Below are 20,130 nucleotides of genomic sequence, written 5' to 3'. Positions count from 1 at the left end.
TTTATGTTGAGTTCAGATTTGTATAATTGTGTTCCTACTCTTTATCATTCATTGAAATATCACATTTACTGACCATTCATTTTGTTAGCTTTTTTTTGGTTCAAAGAAAGAAAGATAACAAATGATACAGCTTGAAAAATTGTGTCTTAAAATTCAGAGTTCTTTATTTTATAACAGTATATTTTTCTCAGCAACTTGGATTTTTATAATTTTTGTTCGAAAGGAAAGCTGATTTGTACAACTAGATTTTATGCAATCACTTTAGAAATTCAGTATTCAATTGTAAGATCTAAGTATTCTAGGGGATATTAAACTTTTCAGTATTTTAAAACATGTTTATTCTTTGTCTTTTAAAAAAAATGTTCTTTTCATGTCATTTCACACATGTACAATAAAAAAAATAGTTTGTTGGTTACGTTTCTCTGTTTTCTACTAATTTGACTCACAATTATAAAAAGTAAACGATTACGATGGAATTTATGGGAAAAGCTATTAACAGTACTTAAAAAACCATAGATGAAGTACATGAGTAACAGTACAAAGACTGCGTATGGCCTGCGTATTCATGATTCTTATTGTGTAAAAATCAAAATCTCTTATCGTTCTTGGCTTTATTATTTTTCACATTTATGCATTTAGATAAAGGGTTAAGGTTATAAAAGTTTTGTTCATTAGAAATAAACCAAATTGTAATCTCTTTAATAAGCAATTTGCAATGTTTGGTGTGTTTTTTATTTTGATGGACAAAAAAATATCCTCAATACTATTTAATTCAAAATGTTTCTTTTTGCAAATTATATTGTTATAAGCAAGATCTGAATTTAATGAATTTTAAAGTGATATTTTAAAAAAAACCCAGAAATTGGTCAATAAATTCACAGTAAATGATGAATTATATCTTGCAATCATGTTACGAATCAGCTTGTCCTTGTTTTGAATTTTTTTTATGTTGAAAACATTTTTCATATGTTTGCTAAAACTTTCTGATAAGGCGAAATCGTTTAAACTATAATACACATAATTAACTAATGTATATGTTTATGTTTAAATATTGAATGTACTAGATATTATAGTTATGACATTGCCTGAAACGGAAACAAACAGCATTTGTTCACCATCGCAATCGAATCATTTTCAATACAAGGTAATATATCATTTCACAAAAGTTTAAATCATACATTTCATTTTAAAATCCTCATTGGATTTCACATTCAGCAGAAGGGCATCTCTTTCCATCTCGTTTATCATATTTATGTACAAGAGGTCGAGCCAGAGTGTCAGTGATCAACTCCTTAAGTTTTGTGAAAACATACATTCAGAAATAACCACATATAGATTTAAAATTAGAAGTACTCAACACTTCTAAGCATGTCAAGTGTGCGTTATGACATACCGGTAACTATTTTCCGTTTTGTCTGGAAATGAGTAACTATATGCCTGAATATAAAGACCTTAACTGTAATAAATACACTCCATCAAACGTCGATAATAACTGTACCATGATTTTCAAATGGACATATTGTTACATCCTTGTTATGAAATTTTACGTGAGCATGGGTATAACAGGTATTTAACCACTTTTTTAAAATTAAAAACACTAACATTGAATTGTGTTATAACAAACCGTATCAGGAGGACCCGAAACTATGATTTAAATGTTAATTTCGGTTAGTTTTCATTTAGAATATTTTTCTTATGTCTTATTTTTATTCATATAAATATCCATTTTCAGTGGAAAAGTAATGTCGATAAAAATTATGCTTGCGTTTGTTGATTCATATTTTATTACATGTAACGCGTTAATCATTTAAAAACCATCCAGCACCTCCGACAGATGCATTTTCTGAAACTCCAGAAAAATCCACCAATATTATTTTCATTATGAACGAGGTTTATTTTAGAAAAAATAGTGAAAAGTCAATAACAATGTTTGTTTTTTCATTATTTTTGCTCCAAAACATATCTAAAATCAAAGTACTGAAGTACTGACGGGAGTTGAATTTATCTATTATCATTTATTTTAAAATCAACTTATCTTGCATGGCGATTAGTTTCTAGTCTGTATTTAAATACGCACTTTTTTATAATAAGAATTTTTAGACTTTTTCCGACAAGAATTTCGAGAAACCCATTTATGAATCATGTTGTGTAATATTTAAAGATGGATTTCAAACTATGTATTAGTAATCGAAACAGTTCTAAAAATTGTATGGATCCAAGCACTATTAATATCGAACTCTAGTCTCGTTCAACCAAATGCTCGGCTGTCACCGTTAATCTCCGACAAGCAAGAGAGCCTCTCTGCTTGTCGGAGATTTACGGAGAGAGCCGAGCGTTTGGTTGAACGAGACTTTATTAAACCCCGGCGCGTAGGAATACATGAGACTACAAAAATATCTAAATTGTTCGTATTATATAAAATCTGACTATTTTAAAAGTGTTTATAGATAAGTTATCTTGAAAAACAATGCTTCAGTATACATTACATCGAATTTTCTATTATTTTCAAGAACTAAGTCTTGTCAGCGGTGATGATTTGTGCTTTGGTCCAAACACTGTTTCACTTTCGTTTTGCCAGAGTAACTGCATAGGAGAGTTGATTAAAATCAACTCCCAAAACCTGTTGTACTGAGGTAAAACCTTCTTGTACGTGTGAAATTTGTTGACAATGTAAAGGGCTCATAGAGGAGGAGTTTTGGTTTAATTTTCAATGTTCTAAAGGAGGTTAAATACTCATTATTTAAACATAAAAGAACTATTTCCTCCTCTTTTACTACTTGGCAAGAGTATATATAATATATTTATATATATATATATATATGTGTGTGTGTGTGTGTGTGTGTGTGTGTGTGTGTGTGTGTGTGTGTGTGTGTGTGTGTGTGTGTGTGTGTGTGTGTGTGTGTGTGATTCTGATTGTCAATAATATAACATGTATATGAATCATGTTTTATTACTCAGGATGTAGACCAGGATACTATGGACTTAACTGCACTTTGCCTTGTCGTTTTCCAAACTACGGCATAGATTGCCAATCTGGATGCCAATGTAATGAAATCCAGTGTGATAATACCATAGGATGTAGAGGTAACATTGCCTGTATGTTAAACTAATTCTGGATTCAGATATAAATAAATTTCCCATAGTCTGTTTTCTCTTTTTATTTTTCATTAATATATACAGTCAGTTCAAGCATATCTTTTACAACATACATCATAGCATAGCATTGAAATCTCATAGCATAACATTGAAATCTCATAGCATAGCATTGGAATCTTATACCATAGCATACAATCTCATAGAATCGCATTCGTCATATCATACTATAGCATACCATAGCATAGCATACAACATTATTTTAACTCGGTTTTAAATGTTTTTATTTGAAAAAATAAATGTTTACATGATGAATTTGTGGTAAACTTTGGCTTCTTATTATTTTACTTCGATATGTGTGGAACTCTTCTGTGTATGGAGACGTTTTTGTTCAAATCTCACAGCATACCATAGCATAGCATAGCATACCATATCATTAAGCCCTTCATTTCAATTTCTCATAGCATAGTATACAAATCTCATAGCATAGCATACAAATCTCATAGCATATCATTAAAATCGGATACCATAGCATAGCATTAAATTGTAAAAGATATGCATGAAATGACTGTACTATTTATTCGAAACTGATACAATTAAAACTAGAACATGTTTAATTAAAAAGATGACAGCCTGAAACAAAAAAAAAACTAAGAACAAAACATTATAGAGTTAGATGACAATTTTCTCTCTTCTTCATGACATATATACACGCAAATGTACCCCTATATATCAGGCATGTAGCACGCATGATAACAAACATATTTTTCAGCATTTTTTATGGATCTGCGTAACAATTGTGCATATGTTGAATACAAAATTCATACATTTATTTTTTCAATCAAAAATATAGATTACACTGTCACTGAGGTTTCTGAATATGTACAAGAGGCTACAAAGACAATTCTACCAAAGCTTTTCTATGCCACTTACAACATTAATTCTACCGACAAAGGTAAGATCATAATTAAGTTCTAAAATATAAGTTTTCTTTTACAGCTATGAAATATAGAGTTCAATGATAGATTATTTACTAAAATTTATTTAATTTTTTTATAAATTCTACTACAGTTATTCCCAAGATCAAAGAAATGTTGCGGACTTTAATTTATTCTCCAATATACCATGAACGTCATCAATAAATCATCAGATCTTTAACACATACCAAACCCGAGTCGATCATGAGTTCATAATTTTAAAACTTGCTCTATATAAAAAGACATTGATAACACGGGTAAGTGTCCTCTAGAGCGATGTGTATTCCCTTTAATGTTTATTTCAAAGAGCTAATCGCGGCTGTTCCAAGACCCTCCTCCAACACATGTTCACTGCTTGTTCGTCCAAGTAAGAAAAAATAATTAATACGTTAACACATACCAAACCCGAGTCGATCATGAGTTTATAATTTTAAAACTTGCTCTATATAAAAATACATTGATAACACGGGTAAGTGTCCTCTAGAGCGATGTGTATTCCCTTTAATGTTTATTTCAAAGAGCTAATCGCGGCTGTTCCAAGACCCTCCTCCAACACATGTTCACTGCTTGTTCGTCCAAGTAAGAAAAACTAATTAATACGTTAAGTGTCAAATTCATTAATCTAAATTAATAAAAAAAAAATAATCATAAATAATCAAAGTGTGCATTTCATTCATCGAAAAATATATAGTTTGCATTCGATTCCGATCGATAGTCTGCGATCGATGTACTTGTAATCAAACATTCCGATGTACAAATAAGTCTTTACTAGCCAAACCTTCGGGGTCACGCGGAACAGCCATCTCAACCAATTAGATTCATCTCGCTTGAAAATATGATCTACTTCCTCTCTCTATAGATAAACCGATCAGCTAATAATCGGATCATTTAGTAAAAAAGAAATTATGTTCTTATTATCGTGAATGTTGCAGAATAACCTCCTCAGTCTCGAAATGTTGTTTAGAAATATAAAAACCTCGGCTTCGCCTCGGCTTTTATATTTCTAAACAACATTTCTCGATCTCGAATGTTATTCTACGAAAACTCGTACTTAATTTCTTAAATCATAATTTAATTGCTAGTACATATTTTGAAAGATGAATACTCAATAAACTTCATCCTAAAAATGATTTCGTTAAAAATGCATGTAGTATAAAAGAACGCATTATTAGTGATACATGTACCACACGTTTGTTACGGACTGGTTTACAAACCTAATAAGTGTTCTGTTTTCTCGAGAAATTTCAAGTGAGACATTCATTTCAAAAGAAGCAATGATCTTCAAACATCCATGTAAAAGTGGCCTTAATGTTAATGTTATATCCAGTTCTATTCAACTCATCAGAATTTTCATTCTCACCTTTTAAATGGTCCTCGCTGCATCCTTGTTTACTTACAAGGTTTTGTGTCTATTGAATTTGAAACGTTTTCATTATTTTCGTCGCAAAGCTTTTAGAAAAAACTCGACAGTACCATTTTAATAACGATACAGACAAAACAATGTCACGTTAATTCAATGGGCATATATAGAGATATTCGATAGTCATATGTCTGGTTAAAACAAATGAAAATGTGATATTTCAGTCTCCGATGAAAAACAAACTTAAGGCACTTATTCCTAAATGAATTGTGTGCTTGTTAGAAATGACGTCTGATATCATTTTCAGAAACTCAAAACCAGAGATCCACTTGGGCAGGTCTGAGCCTTACTAAAAAATCCATGTTAATCAGCATTTGTATCATCGGGCCAGTCTTCCTTATAATGATTGGTATTTACGTAACCTGGAAAGCGAAAGAGTCGGCACTGGTTCATTTATTTAGATCAAAATGGAAATTCGGGAGAAGTCCAAGGAATGACACTTTTGCTTTGTGAAAAAATTTGCGTTTGAAAAAAATCATTGTCTGACGAATTTGTTTGACTTGCAATTTTGGTATGGTTACTGGTGAGTTTTAAATAAAAATGTCATTTTTGTGTAATAAAATATCGTATCAAATGTGTGATTTTATTTAATTTCAAACATGGATTTAGATCTTTACATCTTTCGTTGATCCTGTCAGTGTGATAGTACAGGAATTTCACCTCCTTTACCTGAAGAGTAAACTATATCTCATCCTGTATAAAACAAGGAGGAAGATGGATTCTTTTTAATATCTTTTGTTTTATATAATATCAATATTATTTTTTATATTGAACAGTGCCACAACGATGATATTTGATTCGGAATGGTTACAAAGACTTATTTTTTTTGCCCTACGTAAAAAGACAGATTTGAATTGAATCACAAGCGATGAAGTAAAGGGGATGTTTAAACGTGTAATGCAAGTGAAATAAACCGGTCGTCATGATATATGATAACAATATTAGTGTAAGAAACAAATTACCAACTTTGTTACTTACTTTTAGAATTAATAAAATAATTAATTGTTAAAAAATCAAGAGTAGAAATGTGTGTGAAAGCTCGGTTTTATGCTAAAATATGTCAATTAATAACTGAGATCAAAACAAGCTATGACAATAATAGAAAAGCAATGTTTACATATTCCAAACGTAGGGAACATACATTTATATATTTTACAAATATACAAGATCATAAATGTAAACACTCGCTCATGTATGCGTTTCAAGGGGTTATCACGATTCCTATTGCATGTTGATTCCAAAATAGCTAGTAGTTTTGCGATGTAATACATGTATGTGCAGTTTAAAAATCTAATAAGCGAACAATAAAAAATTAATTTAAAAAAATCCATCAAATAATCATAAACAGGGACTGCGATTTAACTGAAGGTTCAGTCGAATTGTATACTTTCCCAAATCCCAACTCAAATCAAACCCCATGCATCTTTCCAAAACTGATTAAAATGCATTGTTAATGAAAATTTAGATATTTAAAAACTCTCACACAAACGAATAAATTAGATCAATGATTTTTTTTATCGAAAAGTTTTGTTGAATTGATTAGGAGCAAAACAGTGTTGACTTCATATGTAAGATTACTGCATCAATTAAATATGACCTCCCTTGACCATTTGTTAAAGCAAACACGCATAAACTGCGATACATGTAGCAGTCCAGTTTGTGGTGTTTTAGGATAAACCAATTCAAAGTGAAGCATATCGACTTATAACAAGTGATGGATTAAAAATGAAAGTTGAATAAAAGTTCTGATTTTAAACAAACAGGTGTTTCCCTTTGAAATATAAAACTGATATATAAAATTGTAATATCAAAAGTACTTTCCTTATTATCCACTATGTGGATATTACATAATAAACAATGTACAGATATCGTTTTCATAAATTTTACTTAGGTCAGAAATTAACAACATCATGCTTCTCGGACTGAATTTTATCCTACAGCTATTATTATTTGCTAACGTGGAAACGTATTTCACTGTAATGGGGCAAGCATTCGCTAAAGGTAAGTATATATAAGGTATTTTTTACAACATATTTTACATACGATTTCCACAAGACACAGCTCTATATTTTGCAAACAAATATTCCCCGTTTCGTTGCACGAAAAAGGAAACATACGACTTTTTCTTGGTAGAATTGCAAGTATTTATTATCAATTCTAATGTAAGAGACCAAAATCTTGTTTTTATTACACATTATCTTATCTTGTTATGTTTTTTTTAATTTCAATATTTTCAATCTGATTTTTCCATTTCTAATGCTTAAAAAAGATGATACTGGATACTGATATTTTTGACAATTTATCAAAATTTGGAAGTCAAGTTTAAAGGTAAACGTTCGATACAGAATTTAAAATCTTTGTTTTATTAACAAAGATGGACTCTTTTTACAGAGTATGTAAATGTTGCATTGGTATAAGTTTCAATCAAATGCTGCTTTTTTATGTTAAAGAAATAATTGATGAATACATTGAATCAGTTTATCTTATTTGCCAAGAGAATTTTTTTTTTAAATGTGATTTCATTACATAAAAAAATATTAGACTTGAGCTTTTCAAAACGAATTCTTACTTCTGTATCTCGCCTGTGACTTGACCTTTTACATTCAAATTTTGTCAATTATTCAAAGTTCAAGTTAACCATTTTGTATATAAAAATTGAAAAATAAATTCTCACCTCAAATTCCTTCGATGACCCTTTAATTAATACATGTAATTAAATTTCAAATTACATTACTCAGTGTGTGGGACGGGATACTTTGGAGTAAACTGTGATGTTCCTTGCCGCTTTCCAAACTACGGTGATGCTTGTCAAAAGGGATGTTTGTGTGTGAAACAACAGTGCAACTATATTACGGGATGCGAAAGTATAGTTATAAATTAACATTCATTTTCAACACTTATTAACAACTATTTCTCTATAATTAACGACAAAATGTTAGTGTTGAATACCTTTTTTAGTTCGTTGAAAATATTAAATCTTTTCTTTTTGTATTATTTAACCAATAACAACAATGGATAACACAAAGAAAAAATAATGTCTTCAACAGCCATACATTAGGCCAAAAACTGAAACGTATTCAACAATTTTAATGGAGAGAAACAAACACAAAACTATTAAATTCAATCGAATAATAAGATCCGATAGTTTCTTTCAAACGGAAAATGGTAGATTTAAACAAAATTTGTAAGGTAATAAACACAAATAATAGTGATGAAGATAAAAGTTTTGTTCTTCCTAATGTAGCGGAGTACAAATTTTATAATTTGTTGGTTTTCTTTATCGTTAAATAGATACATTTTTATTCCTACTGAATATGAAATTAACTTCATCAATTCATCACATACAAATACATATTTTAGATGAAACCAAAACCACGTCGGATGAATCTAATCCAATGGTTACAAAGGTTACAAGTACTTTTGGATCTAAAGTTCTTTATATACCGTATGAAATCGTAACTACAAAGGAAGGTAAGGAGTTCATTTACGTCTGCGAGATAGTTAAGGGTAGATCCAAACTTGGACGCTAATAAAACAAAGTATTGAATTGCTGTTTATTTCATTCAATATTTTTTATATGACCTCATCATGATAACACTATGCATAAGAACAACTATTGATATACTTTCGATAACAGATTGATTCAATATCAGAATGGAGGCTAAATATTTTTCTTTCTTTCCTCCCCTTTAGCTCACCTGAGCTGAAAATGGGCTTTTCTGATCACATTTTGTCTGTCGTCCGTCCGTCTGCCTGTCTGTAAACTTTTTTTTACATTTTCAACATCTCCAGAGGTACTGAGCTAATTTCAACCAAACTTGGCACAAGACACTCTTACGCGAAGGGAATTTAAAGTTGTGAAAATTGAGGACCACTCAGACACTAATCAGCCAGGAAAGCTGACACTGATTGTGGAAGCATTCTAAGGTAGATTCAAAGTTATGAAAATCATGACACCCGCGAGTAGGGTGGGACCACAGGGGGGGGGGGTCGAATGAACATAGGAATGTATACAGTAAATCTTCAAAAATCTTCTTCTCAGAAACTTATCAGCCGGGAAAGCTGAAACTTGTGTGGAAGCACCTTCAGGTAGGGTAGATTCAAGTTGCAAATCATGATCCCAGGGGGTTGGATGGGGTCAAAACGTGGGGAGGGGCAAACATTTTCATAAGACTATATTGATACAAATCTTTTAAAATCTTCTCAAAAACCACTGCCTTGAATCAACCTCAGATAATGTAGATTCAGATTTGCTCAAATCAAAATCTTGAAAAGCAGGGCGGGGCTACATGGAGGATCCAATTTTACAAAGGAAATCATTTAATCATTTACAAAAACTGAAATATTGTACATGTCATATTTGCAAGTATTTTGACATATTGCTGATTCTTAAAAACTGTTTAGACTTTGGCCCCTGATGATTCTTTGGACTCAAAAGAGGTTTGATGTAGGTTTATATCACATGTATAAACAACTGTTTAAGATATCTCTGAGAACTGCAATGCTAAACATATGATATGAATATAAAATCAGTTTGTTAGAAAAGGGACTTAAATATAAGCATAGGAATATCCAGGGGGAAATGGATTTTTTCTATAGGATCTACACGTATTATACAGCATTATCACTGGCGGGCATATAGTTTGTATTATGACTCCATTAAGCTGATTTTAGCATACCTTTTGTTCCTCATGTGAGCGATGTGGCCTATGGGCCTCTTGTTTCGTTTTGAATTAATTGAGTTTATGATTAGTTTTTATTTGTTTTATCAACAGGACTTCAACATCCCAAAACCATGTGGACAGATCTAAATGTGACACACAAATTCATGTTAATAAGTATTTGTATATTTGGATTAACGATTTTTGTCATGACTGGAATGCATGTGATCTGCATCAAGAGGAGAAAAACACTTATAAAATATTCATCACAATGGAATTCTAGACGAAAACTATTACAAAGAAATGTCACTTCTACTTTGTAAGCGATGCTTATTTCAGGGCATTTCAATTAACCCAGGTTTTGGATATGATTGAAGTTTTACATTTACATGGCACTATGTCCTTTTTTTGTAAAACACCAAATTTATTATATGATTACAACTGTATTGATTAATAACTATTATACGTCAAAGTGTCCTCACATTGTTTAATGTTTTACCCTGATTTAGTAATATGATGGAACAACTCAAAATTTTGAATTGTTTCATGGATCTTGATATTCAAAGAGCCTTTGCATATAAACCTATTTTGATATGTTTTATATTGGCAATCTCTCCTACTTCCGAATAAATCAATTGTTATGTTGTAGCGTATTTTCAGGAAGACTTTCTGAAAATTGATAAGGTTGAAAAGTAATGAAAACTCACTTTTTGTACACGGCAAACATTTGTTGATGTTGTAATTGTTTACTATGAAACAGTATATTTAGTCTAATTTTTCTTGTAAGTTTGCCTCATTCATTTTTTTAACATTCACATAAATTATTTACATAAAATAAATTTGTCAAAGCAAAAATTAATGCTATAAATTTTAAGAAAAGCAGAACAGTAAAACAGTAGGGGACTGGCTATTAGCATTCCTATATAGCTTTTATCGTTCCTCGCCTTTTAATTATGAAATTAGCTCATGGTGTTCAAAAGTTTGAAATGAATGTCAATGTTTAATTTCTTTTAATATTCTGGTTACTTAGCACATGTCACCTCATTTGTAGTAAAATGTTTGAATTGTTCAAGGTCACAATATTACACACAAATTACACAACCCTCCCAAATTTGTTGCGTGGGGTATAATAATAAATAGATAGTGTCACTAGACAATTATTGATGATATGTGTGTAATGTTTTTTTTTTCAAAAAGTATTAAACGCTTCTTTCTTCTAAACTTCAAATCTTTTTACAGTGTCATAAATCTAAGTAATACCATTTTCTGTCCATAACATTTTATATACTTGTTTCATTGAACATTTAAGTGGTTGCATACTCAACGAAATAACCATCAGATTATCCATTTTCATTCAATAAAAGTGTGAAATATCGTTTTCAATAGATAGAAATTGGATGTGAATAAAACTATTAATACCATTCTTGCACTTTTAAAGTTTTGTTTCAAATGATAAAAGATAACACTAGGATTTTTTGGCAACATTGCTTTATTTAAAAGCAATGTTAAGATTGCAGATAATACCCTTAACTGCGTCTTCATGAACTAAATTATTTGATGTGTAGTCATTTCAATGACATAATTTTTTCAGCATTTTAATGGTCTTAATTAATATACATTTTTTACACATTTCCTAGTATACCTCAATGTGATGCCGTTTGATGTTTTGTAATGTTTATTTTTTTGAATGATACTTGCATTTTGTACTCAAAACAATTCATCCAATGTTCTAGATTTGTAATACTAATATTCCATTATGACTTTTATAATTACGTAATGTTCTGTTCAGACTTTTTAACTCTTTGCTATATGATATAAAGAGTAATGTTCTCTAAAAAGAATTTTAATCATTGTACTTAAATGATAATAAACTGACATATTCGAAACGGTTTTTTTTATATATACATATAACGATTGCTTGGCTGTAAAGGAATAATGCCAAATGCATCAAACTCCGTCAAGATCACCAAGTATCTTATGTCGACTTTTTATTCATTTTCTACTGATAAAATGGAATTCATTTTAAATCTGATAAATTTTTTAGAGTTATTTTTAATTTTTTAGTTATTTTTTATTTTACTTTCACTTTTGATTTAAAATCAAATATAAGGAAACTATACTCTAAAATAAATTGTTTTAAAGTTCAGGGGTAAAAGCTTTTATTTTGAACAATCATGTGGAAACTAAAATAATGATTTCCTTATTATCCCAATACAGTGATATGAAAGGGTATTTTTGTATCTATTAATAAAAAAAGCACTATGGAATATTTAGGTAAAAATTTTATCAGTATTTTTTACAATTTTTTTTTCAATCAAAGTATTGAATAGTTGTTTTATAAATCGTTATCTGTGAATGACAACATGAGAAGTTTATTCTTATTTTTCTTGAAAAAAAAATAACCTTATCATAATAATTTGATAGGTACATGTAAACAACTTTTAGTTTTTCGCAAATTAGCCACATTCCTAATGTTAGAGTGTATATGGAAACACCAGAACATAAATTGTAATACTTAAAAAATAATCCCCTTTAATTCCATCCAACAGTTGTGATATCGGTGTCAAAGAGGCGTCTTCACCATAGAACGAACAGTTTTATTCCCTGGTGTTTGAATAATTCGCATTTAAACAAACTTACTGAGAGAGTAATATATTTGACAAAGTTTATGAATTTGTCCTAAACATAACGTGCAAATATCCGAACTTTAAACTTCCTATTTATACCAAGTATATTGTTAGAAATATTATATAAATATAGATTTTTCTCATGATTTCCAATAATATAATGATTTTTATCCAACAAGTTGCCTGTTTTTCATCTCCATGCCTTGGAAAAATTTGTTCATGTACTCCTTGATGTAATACTTCATGGTATTATCAGATATTGGCATTCTTTATCTTTCTCTTCATGTTGCATTGGCCATTTGCGACGTTCAAGTTTCTGTAAGCCCATGTAATCTTTTTTTACTGCGTGTGAGCACAAATATGTAAACGCTATCACGCGTTTTGGATATATTTGTTATTGTACGATTAATTAAAACGTTAAATCTTACAAAACCAATCTGATATGTTATTTTGAAAAATAATCGTTAAATCATAGCTTTTCGTTTATAAAAAAAGCTTTTCGGTTCTCCCTTTATAGTCGCAAAAGGGAAATAAGAAAGGTTCATAAACAATATGTTGATAACATTTTATCTATGCCATGAAGTTAAGTAATGTGTGCACTTACACATATGCAACAACCTTGAAGATTAGGGGCAATTAATTAAGAAAATTGAATGAAATGTTAAAAACATACGATTTAAAAAAATATATTAATCTTTCATAATAATGATTGTAGCACAGAAAAATATACACAGAGGATCAAATTTGCTAAAAGTGAAATGTTTTTATCAAATGAGTGAATATTGCTTTAAAATGTATATGAGTTTGCTGTGATATTCATAACATTTATCCCAAACAACTTCAATATTAATCACGATATCATGTACTCAACATTGTCAACAAATATAGTTTGAAAGTAATTTTAATGAAAGAAAAAAGAATCAATTTTCTTTATACACGTACATTTTCTTTTGAGTATTTGGTAATGGATATCCGTCTTATGCAAACTGTTGTCCATTTTTAAACACGACGAACATAAAGTTTGTATAGCTGTTTTGTTACTTCATCGGAGCAGATAGTGAGTGCGTATTTTTTACTGTTTGAAAAAAAAAACCGGCTGAATTTACATTTAGATGTAAACCAGGATTATGATTAATTCGCTTTATGTTAAATTGTTATGTTACTCACATTTGTCCACTAATTAACAGAAACACGGAAGTAAACCATGCTATTTTTAATGCATGCATATTATTAAAAGCTTCAGTCTACGTACTATTTATCAGAGATTTTTAAAAAATCACAATGCATTGGACGTTAACAATCGATCTAATTCTGATATTTTACATGGCTATACAGTCGACTCTAATGGAAAATTCAGCTTGCAGGTAGTGGAAAATAGCAATTCTTTTTTTCCAAAATCATATTACCTGTAGAACTAAAATTAAACCTTAATGTTGAATATTTAAGCAATAACATGCCTTCTTTGGTGATTCAATAGGGATATAAAGGTAGCGACATTGCAGAAAAAAATACACAACCCGCGTAAGCGGGCTACGTAAAAATTTTCTGCAATGATCGCTACCTTCATAACCCGCATGAATCATCAAAAAAAATCTTTTTTATTATTTATATTAACATCTTTCTTTTAGCTAATTAATAAATTGATTATAAAAAGTCAGTTAAACTCATTAAATTACTGTTATTGTACATAAGTACGTTAGCTAAAAGAAATAGCCAAATTGTCTCTTCTAAGACTTTGAGTTTGACATCATCATGCTTATTTCATGCAGTCCGTGATCTTTCTTAGGTCGCTGTAGAATTCGACCAATCGACAAACATGTACAGGGCCTGTCAATTTCATCCCTGTCACTTCCTTGTCAGGTTTAGATGCTGTAGATTTTGTTCAATCGATAAACGGGGCGCGTAGATTTTGTTCTGGCTTTTTCTATAGAGCTATGAATTAACTTTAAGTTTCCGTAAGAAATAGAGGAAATAATACTTGGTAGATGTAAATATATCAGAATGTGTTTCATTAATGCATGTGTTAAAAAAACAACATAGAATATATTTTGGTATTTTAGATATCCAATCTCATGTACGGATGAACAAAGAGGTAGCTGTAATGGTAGGTAAAAAAGTAAAATTCAAAAGATTTAAAAAGTATGATACTGTTGGATTATATACACATTTTATCAGACTATCTGGAATTTTCCTTATTATCTTACTTTTCTTTTTTTCATTCTTTTAACCCTGTCTGGAAACAGGACACTATTTATTACTGCATGAAAATGATGAGTTTTTAAAAATTAGATAATAACGATCGATGTTTCTTTTTGTAAAAAGACAGTTTTTGTAAAGTTTTAAGGAGTACTGAATAACGTTCTTTGACTTTTTTAGTGAAATAATTGCAATTGATCATATTATCAAATCCAATAAAGCCAGAGGGGCAGTTGATAGATTTTATTTTTACAAAATGTAATGGTCTCTTCATAAAAGTCCAAGAATCATTCCTTGTAACTTACATTTACATAAATTTTTCCTGTACATTGTATATTAGTAAACTTAAAATTGTTAACATTTTACATCATTTTTATTATAAAGTTCTCGCTTGTGCCCCCAAAATGAATGAACGTCATTTAACACCTTTCGAAATTTCAAGTAATTGTGTATAATCACACGGCAGAAGGCAACGACAGGATGCGTCTAAATACGCTCATGTCAGACCTCATTCCAATAATAAATTCATTATACAATAAAAAACCAAAAAAATAGTTTATTCGCAGACTTTGAGAAATGTAAGTAATCAATTGCAAGAAATTTGAATATATGATAAGAACAAAAGCAAACAATTACTTGATGTTAAGGAGGGATATCAATTTATGAAAGATTACAAAATATGTTTTGATATCAAATGTAAGTCCCCATGTCTTGAATGCACTGAGTATTGCCCATACGATCTGCTTTCTAAATTATGTGTACGCATATTTTTATGTACACCTGGTCTATTTCACAAGCATTTATTTGACTCAAAAATGTATGTCTCTGTTATTTCATTTACTATCGCTACAAAACCAATATATCTTTGTATAATTGCCTTAATTAACTGTTTTAATAACTGATATAAGGTTTTTAATCGATTTTGAAGGAACTAAGAGGTCATCAATATAATCTCATTTAAAGTTATTAATTTTGAAACCAACTCTTAAACTTAAAATTTCTCTATGATAATACATTTCAATAATGTACAGTTTAAACCAAAGGATAAACTACATGTTTATAACAATTATGCATATTAAATATGGATCATAATAGGTACAGTGTATCGCACTCTTAGCTAGTACTAGGACAGTATAGCGATCACTTTTCCTAACTTGACGCTTGCAGTGAACTGATTTTCATTCATTGTGACTTTATAATATGTTGTAAACTTGACGGATATAAATAGTAACATTTATAGCGAAGTGAAATCGCCCGTCCCTGGTACCTTGTTATAAGCGTGTTTTACTGTATATGTCGCAGTTGTCATATAAAAGTTTTATATTTTGCGTTTATATATTTGGTGCGCATTGCCAATGGAGCGCGTATGAGAGATGAATGAGTGAACGTATGAATGAGTTTTGGTTAGTCACGTGAGGATTTTGTTTACAGGTGTATGTTGACTACATGTTTATTCTTTACTACTATATTATAGCTGACCAATAGAAATTTACGACTGAATTCATCGTAATGCATGACTTTACTAACTCACTATAAATAGCGAAAATCCCGCCAAATTTCCCAATCCCACGACTTTTACCTTTATGGTAGACACAGTGAAGTGTATCTTTACCTTTCATGTACAAGATATTTCATATATTTTGTTAACTCATAGTTCTGGATACCTGGTAAGCTTCCGTTTACCTTGTAATTGAAATATATATTAATTGTAAATTACTTTTAATTCATTTTATTCAAATATTATAAATTACCGTGCGATGTTGCGTATGAATTGTGAGTGTGTGTGTGTTTGTACTTATAGGTTTTATTTGATAATATGCAATCCTCGAAATAAAGAACCAGTAAATACATGTAGCTGAAATCAGTACCAGCGTTATTTATTCATACAAGACCCTACGCCATATACGTTTATGTTCTGTGTTTTCGTATTCGAATTGTCTTTTATTCAGCGTGTATACGTGGATGCATTGGACCCAAGTGTACTGTTACTTGTCGCTATCCCAGTTACGGTGTCAGATGCCAATCCAAGTGTGAATGTGTTGAAGAGCAGTGTGATCCTATCAAGGGATGCGGAAGTATACGTAATATTGATTGAAATTTAAATTCTTTCTAAAAAAAAAACATAAAGGAAGTTAATACTAATTTTAAAGAATATCAGATGTTTTATTAATTTCATTGTTTCTTTGATATCTAATATGGTCACAGCCATTAAATAATGCTGCATGCATAAAACAATTATGATAATACAAATATATAACTGTTTAGGTGTAAATGTCACTACCACTGATATATATAAGCAAGGTTTTACTAATGTGTCCACATTGAAAATCCTTTATGTTCCATATGCCAACGTAACTACAAAAGAAGGTAACGTTTTTTTATATAGGTGAATGTATAATAACTTTCATATTTCTTTTTCAACAACGTAAATACTTATAAGCAACTCATTTGTATCGTCATATGCTAAAGAGAAATAAGCTTATTTCATTACTTTTATTTAAAATATTTTCAATATCGATACACTCCAAATATAAAATATTACATTGTCATTTGTCACATTGTCATTTACAGAAATTCTTTACCATAAATCTACATGGACAGGTCTGAACTCGGCAAACAAATTCATGTTAATCAGCACTTGTATCATCGGGACCGTATTCTTGGTGGTGCTTGGTATTTACATGTACATCATATGTTACGTGAAGCAAACTGTTAGAGGACAGAACAATAAATGGAAATGGAGACGAATAAATGCCAGAACTATCACTTCTACATTTTATTGAATGAAGATTAAAATCGTTAGTGAATGAAGATTTAAATCGTTAGTGAATGAAGATTTAAATCGTTATGTACTTGATTTATGGATTTTAAGAGATAGATTAAACTTAGTAGTAGGCATGTTTGATTGCGATTACAGACCATTTTGAGAAGACAGCTGCATTCTAATACTCTTTTAGTTTAATATCATTATTTGCTTCCAGTATGTGGATCGAATACATAATTATATATTCTTATAATTATACCATTAAATACATAAGTTTTGCTGAGAAAATGCATTACATAATGCGGTATCAATAAAATAAGTTTCTATATGTATGATTTGTAAATATATTCATGTGATTAAACTAATTATTCAGGTGATATTTTTTTCATAAAACAATTTAAAAAGGTAAATTTTCATGACGTTTCACATATCTTTGGTCACATTATAGGCTCTTTTATTCACCTCATTCACAATACATGTATAACTTAATGATGATTTTAAAAGCTCGTCTAAGCTAAGAGCTCAAAGGAGTTTTTCTGATTACTTTTTTCCGGCGTCCGTCTATAAATATTTTTAATTTTCGATTTCTTTAATGTTTTTCAAAACCATTCGACCAAATTCAACCAAACTTCACACAAATCATTTAGGGGTGAAGGAAATTATACATTTGTTAAATCTACAGCCACTCATTCCGAAAAGGGAAAAAAATTAAGAATTATTTCTAAAATTTCAACATTTTTAAAAAATCTTTTACTAAAGATTCATTTGGCTTCAAACAATGAAACCTGGCTGGAACCAGCTCAATGTAGTGTAGATTTCAAGAGGTTTCAAATCATGATTCCCAGGAATATTATGGGCCCCAATGTAGTGTTTAGATTTTACACACTAAGAATATAGTTCTGGAGAGGGCTCAACGATTGATGAAGGAATAACTTTGATTTTTTTAAAATCTACTTAAACACCGCATCGCTACAGCATGTGATATAATTTTGCAATCATCCTCTGTAAGTGTTTCTTCCAAACTGTTTCAACTGTGACCTCAGAAACACTACTGGACCCAAGAATGTGCCAATAGTTAACTATGTGGACAAATTTAGAATCGTCCAAACAATGACTTATGCTAATACTGCTGTCTCAGCGAAAATTAAAAAAGGAAAGGAATATATTGAAATAAATAAAACAAAACATTCTTTTAAGAAATGTATTGCTACAATTTGAAAAAGCATTAACATGTATTTTCAAAACAACAATCAATCAGACACCAAGAGGGGGTTCAAAATTAGATTAAGAGTAAACGGAGACAATTTTGAAAATCTTTTTAAACAAAATATATTCAACTTAGTTTCCAGATATTAGGTTTTTGATTTGATAAAGCTGATTTAATCAGATTTTTTGACAAATGTTGCTCAGTTGAACAATTTACTCCCTGGACCTTATGTTTATATCTTTACAGGATGAACGTTTTGTTTCTCTTTTTGACATTTTTTTTAAATCATGATCTAACGTTTATAAATGAAAAGCATTTAAGAATTTATGATTTGTTTTATCAATATTATGCATTTCTGGACCAAAATCTTTGATCAATTCAGTCTTTTTCAGAACAAATTGCATTTTTACATTGTCCTCTATTTACTTTTATGTCATTTGTACTACCAGATTTGTATATCTTTAAACCATGTCTTTTAAATGGAAGAGTGTGTGAAATTCTTCACTTATTAATTTGGACATGAAGGAATTTTTAAAAATCGTAGAAAATGGGCTGGAAAGAAAAAAAAACTAAAACGGGTTATAAAATATTTGCTTCGTAAAATATGTTGTCGATCATCTGCTTTTATCTTTCAATACCATTTCAAAGCAATGATATCATAAAAAAGTTACTTCCTGAAGCAGTTTGTTCTGTCCTTCAATTTTAAGAGCTTTCAAGTGAATCTCATTTAGCATTATACATGCAAACATGTATTGCACAATATCACGGAAATACGTTTCCAAAATATAAAAAGTGCACGTATATCCATATGCAAATGATTATTAATTGATCAATTTTTTCACTAATTAGTGAAAAGTGCCTAGATTTGAAAAAAAATTATTTCTAAGGAATTTAACAAAATTATGTACCTACTGCATGATTTTCACTCCGTGTTGTTTTTGCCCATCTACACCTGCAGACAGTTTCGCCATGTCTTGTATTCGCCCAGAAACGACTGTGAAAAAGAGAGATAATTTGAGACATTAAAATTCGCCCAGTCTTAAATTCGCCCGCTGACTACGAGAGCGAAATGGGCGAAAATAAACTATATGTTTTTTTTCTGTGTACAGTGGTATTTTTATAACACTATGCCAGATAAAAATGCAAGTGCCAAGGTGGCATATTTGCACCCGCTTAAGTTGCAAT

At 30.2% G+C, this 20,130-nt stretch overlaps 3 protein-coding genes across 4 annotated transcripts; all 3 read left to right on the top strand.

Moving 5' to 3' along the window:
- The first annotated feature begins 1,471 nt into the window (after positions 1-1,471).
- Positions 1,472-6,006, top strand: LOC128182956 (uncharacterized). The gene is made up of 4 exons (XM_052851736.1): positions 1,472-1,566; positions 2,959-3,084; positions 3,947-4,048; positions 5,738-6,006. The coding sequence occupies exons 1-4, from the start codon at positions 1,500-1,502 to the stop codon at positions 5,941-5,943; spliced, it is 501 nt and encodes a 166-aa protein (XP_052707696.1). The 5' UTR covers positions 1,472-1,499; the 3' UTR covers positions 5,944-6,006.
- Positions 6,007-7,398: 1,392 nt separating this feature from the next.
- On the top strand, positions 7,399-10,474 carry LOC128183816 (uncharacterized). The gene is made up of 4 exons (XM_052852972.1): positions 7,399-7,491; positions 8,229-8,354; positions 8,851-8,961; positions 10,266-10,474. Exons 1-4 carry the CDS (start codon positions 7,401-7,403, stop codon positions 10,472-10,474), a joined length of 537 nt encoding a protein of 178 aa, XP_052708932.1. The 5' UTR covers positions 7,399-7,400.
- A 3,418-nt stretch (positions 10,475-13,892) lies between these two features.
- Positions 13,893-18,875, top strand: LOC128185821 (uncharacterized). 2 transcript variants are annotated; one of them, XM_052855492.1, is made up of 4 exons: positions 13,893-14,142; positions 14,839-14,882; positions 16,924-17,055; positions 17,546-18,875. In XM_052855492.1, the coding sequence occupies exons 1-4, from the start codon at positions 14,060-14,062 to the stop codon at positions 17,755-17,757; spliced, it is 471 nt and encodes a 156-aa protein (XP_052711452.1). In that variant the 5' UTR covers positions 13,893-14,059; the 3' UTR covers positions 17,758-18,875. The 2 variants fall into 2 exon arrangements, 1 of the variants encoding a protein (XP_052711452.1); XR_008243845.1 differs by lacking the exons at positions 13,893-14,142; positions 14,839-14,882; positions 16,924-17,055 and adding an exon at positions 17,104-17,341.
- The last annotated feature ends 1,255 nt before the right edge of the window (positions 18,876-20,130 follow it).

This window comes from Crassostrea angulata, chromosome 5, assembly GCF_025612915.1.
Source record: "Crassostrea angulata isolate pt1a10 chromosome 5, ASM2561291v2, whole genome shotgun sequence".
In the NCBI taxonomy this organism is placed as follows: Eukaryota; Metazoa; Mollusca; class Bivalvia; order Ostreida; family Ostreidae; genus Magallana; species Magallana angulata.
Note: the sequence above shows the minus strand (reverse complement) of the source record. Positions and strands in the feature narration are given on the sequence as shown.

What these genes read in the sequence shown, in the direction of transcription:
- LOC128183816 (XM_052852972.1), top strand. Translation starts at nt 7,401, where the DNA reads ATGCTTCTCGGACTGAATTTTATCCTACAGCTATTATTATTTGCTAAC. An exon ending in CTATATTACGGGATGCGAAA is followed by an intron (nt 8,355 to 8,850) that starts GTATAGTTATAA and finishes TACATATTTTAG; the next exon opens with ATGAAACCAAAACCACGTCG. An exon ending in AATCGTAACTACAAAGGAAG is followed by an intron (nt 8,962 to 10,265) that starts GTAAGGAGTTCA and finishes TTTTATCAACAG; the next exon opens with GACTTCAACATCCCAAAACC.
- LOC128185821 (XM_052855492.1), top strand. Translation starts at nt 14,060, where the DNA reads ATGCATTGGACGTTAACAATCGATCTAATTCTGATATTTTACATGGCT. An exon ending in ATGGAAAATTCAGCTTGCAG is followed by an intron (nt 14,143 to 14,838) that starts GTAGTGGAAAAT and finishes TTGGTATTTTAG; the next exon opens with ATATCCAATCTCATGTACGG. An exon ending in CAAGGGATGCGGAAGTATAC is followed by an intron (nt 17,056 to 17,545) that starts GTAATATTGATT and finishes TGTCATTTACAG; the next exon opens with AAATTCTTTACCATAAATCT.
- LOC128182956 (XM_052851736.1), top strand. Translation starts at nt 1,500, where the DNA reads ATGATTTTCAAATGGACATATTGTTACATCCTTGTTATGAAATTTTAC. An exon ending in CGTGAGCATGGGTATAACAG is followed by an intron (nt 1,567 to 2,958) that starts GTATTTAACCAC and finishes TTTATTACTCAG; the next exon opens with GATGTAGACCAGGATACTAT. An exon ending in TAATACCATAGGATGTAGAG is followed by an intron (nt 3,085 to 3,946) that starts GTAACATTGCCT and finishes TCAAAAATATAG; the next exon opens with ATTACACTGTCACTGAGGTT.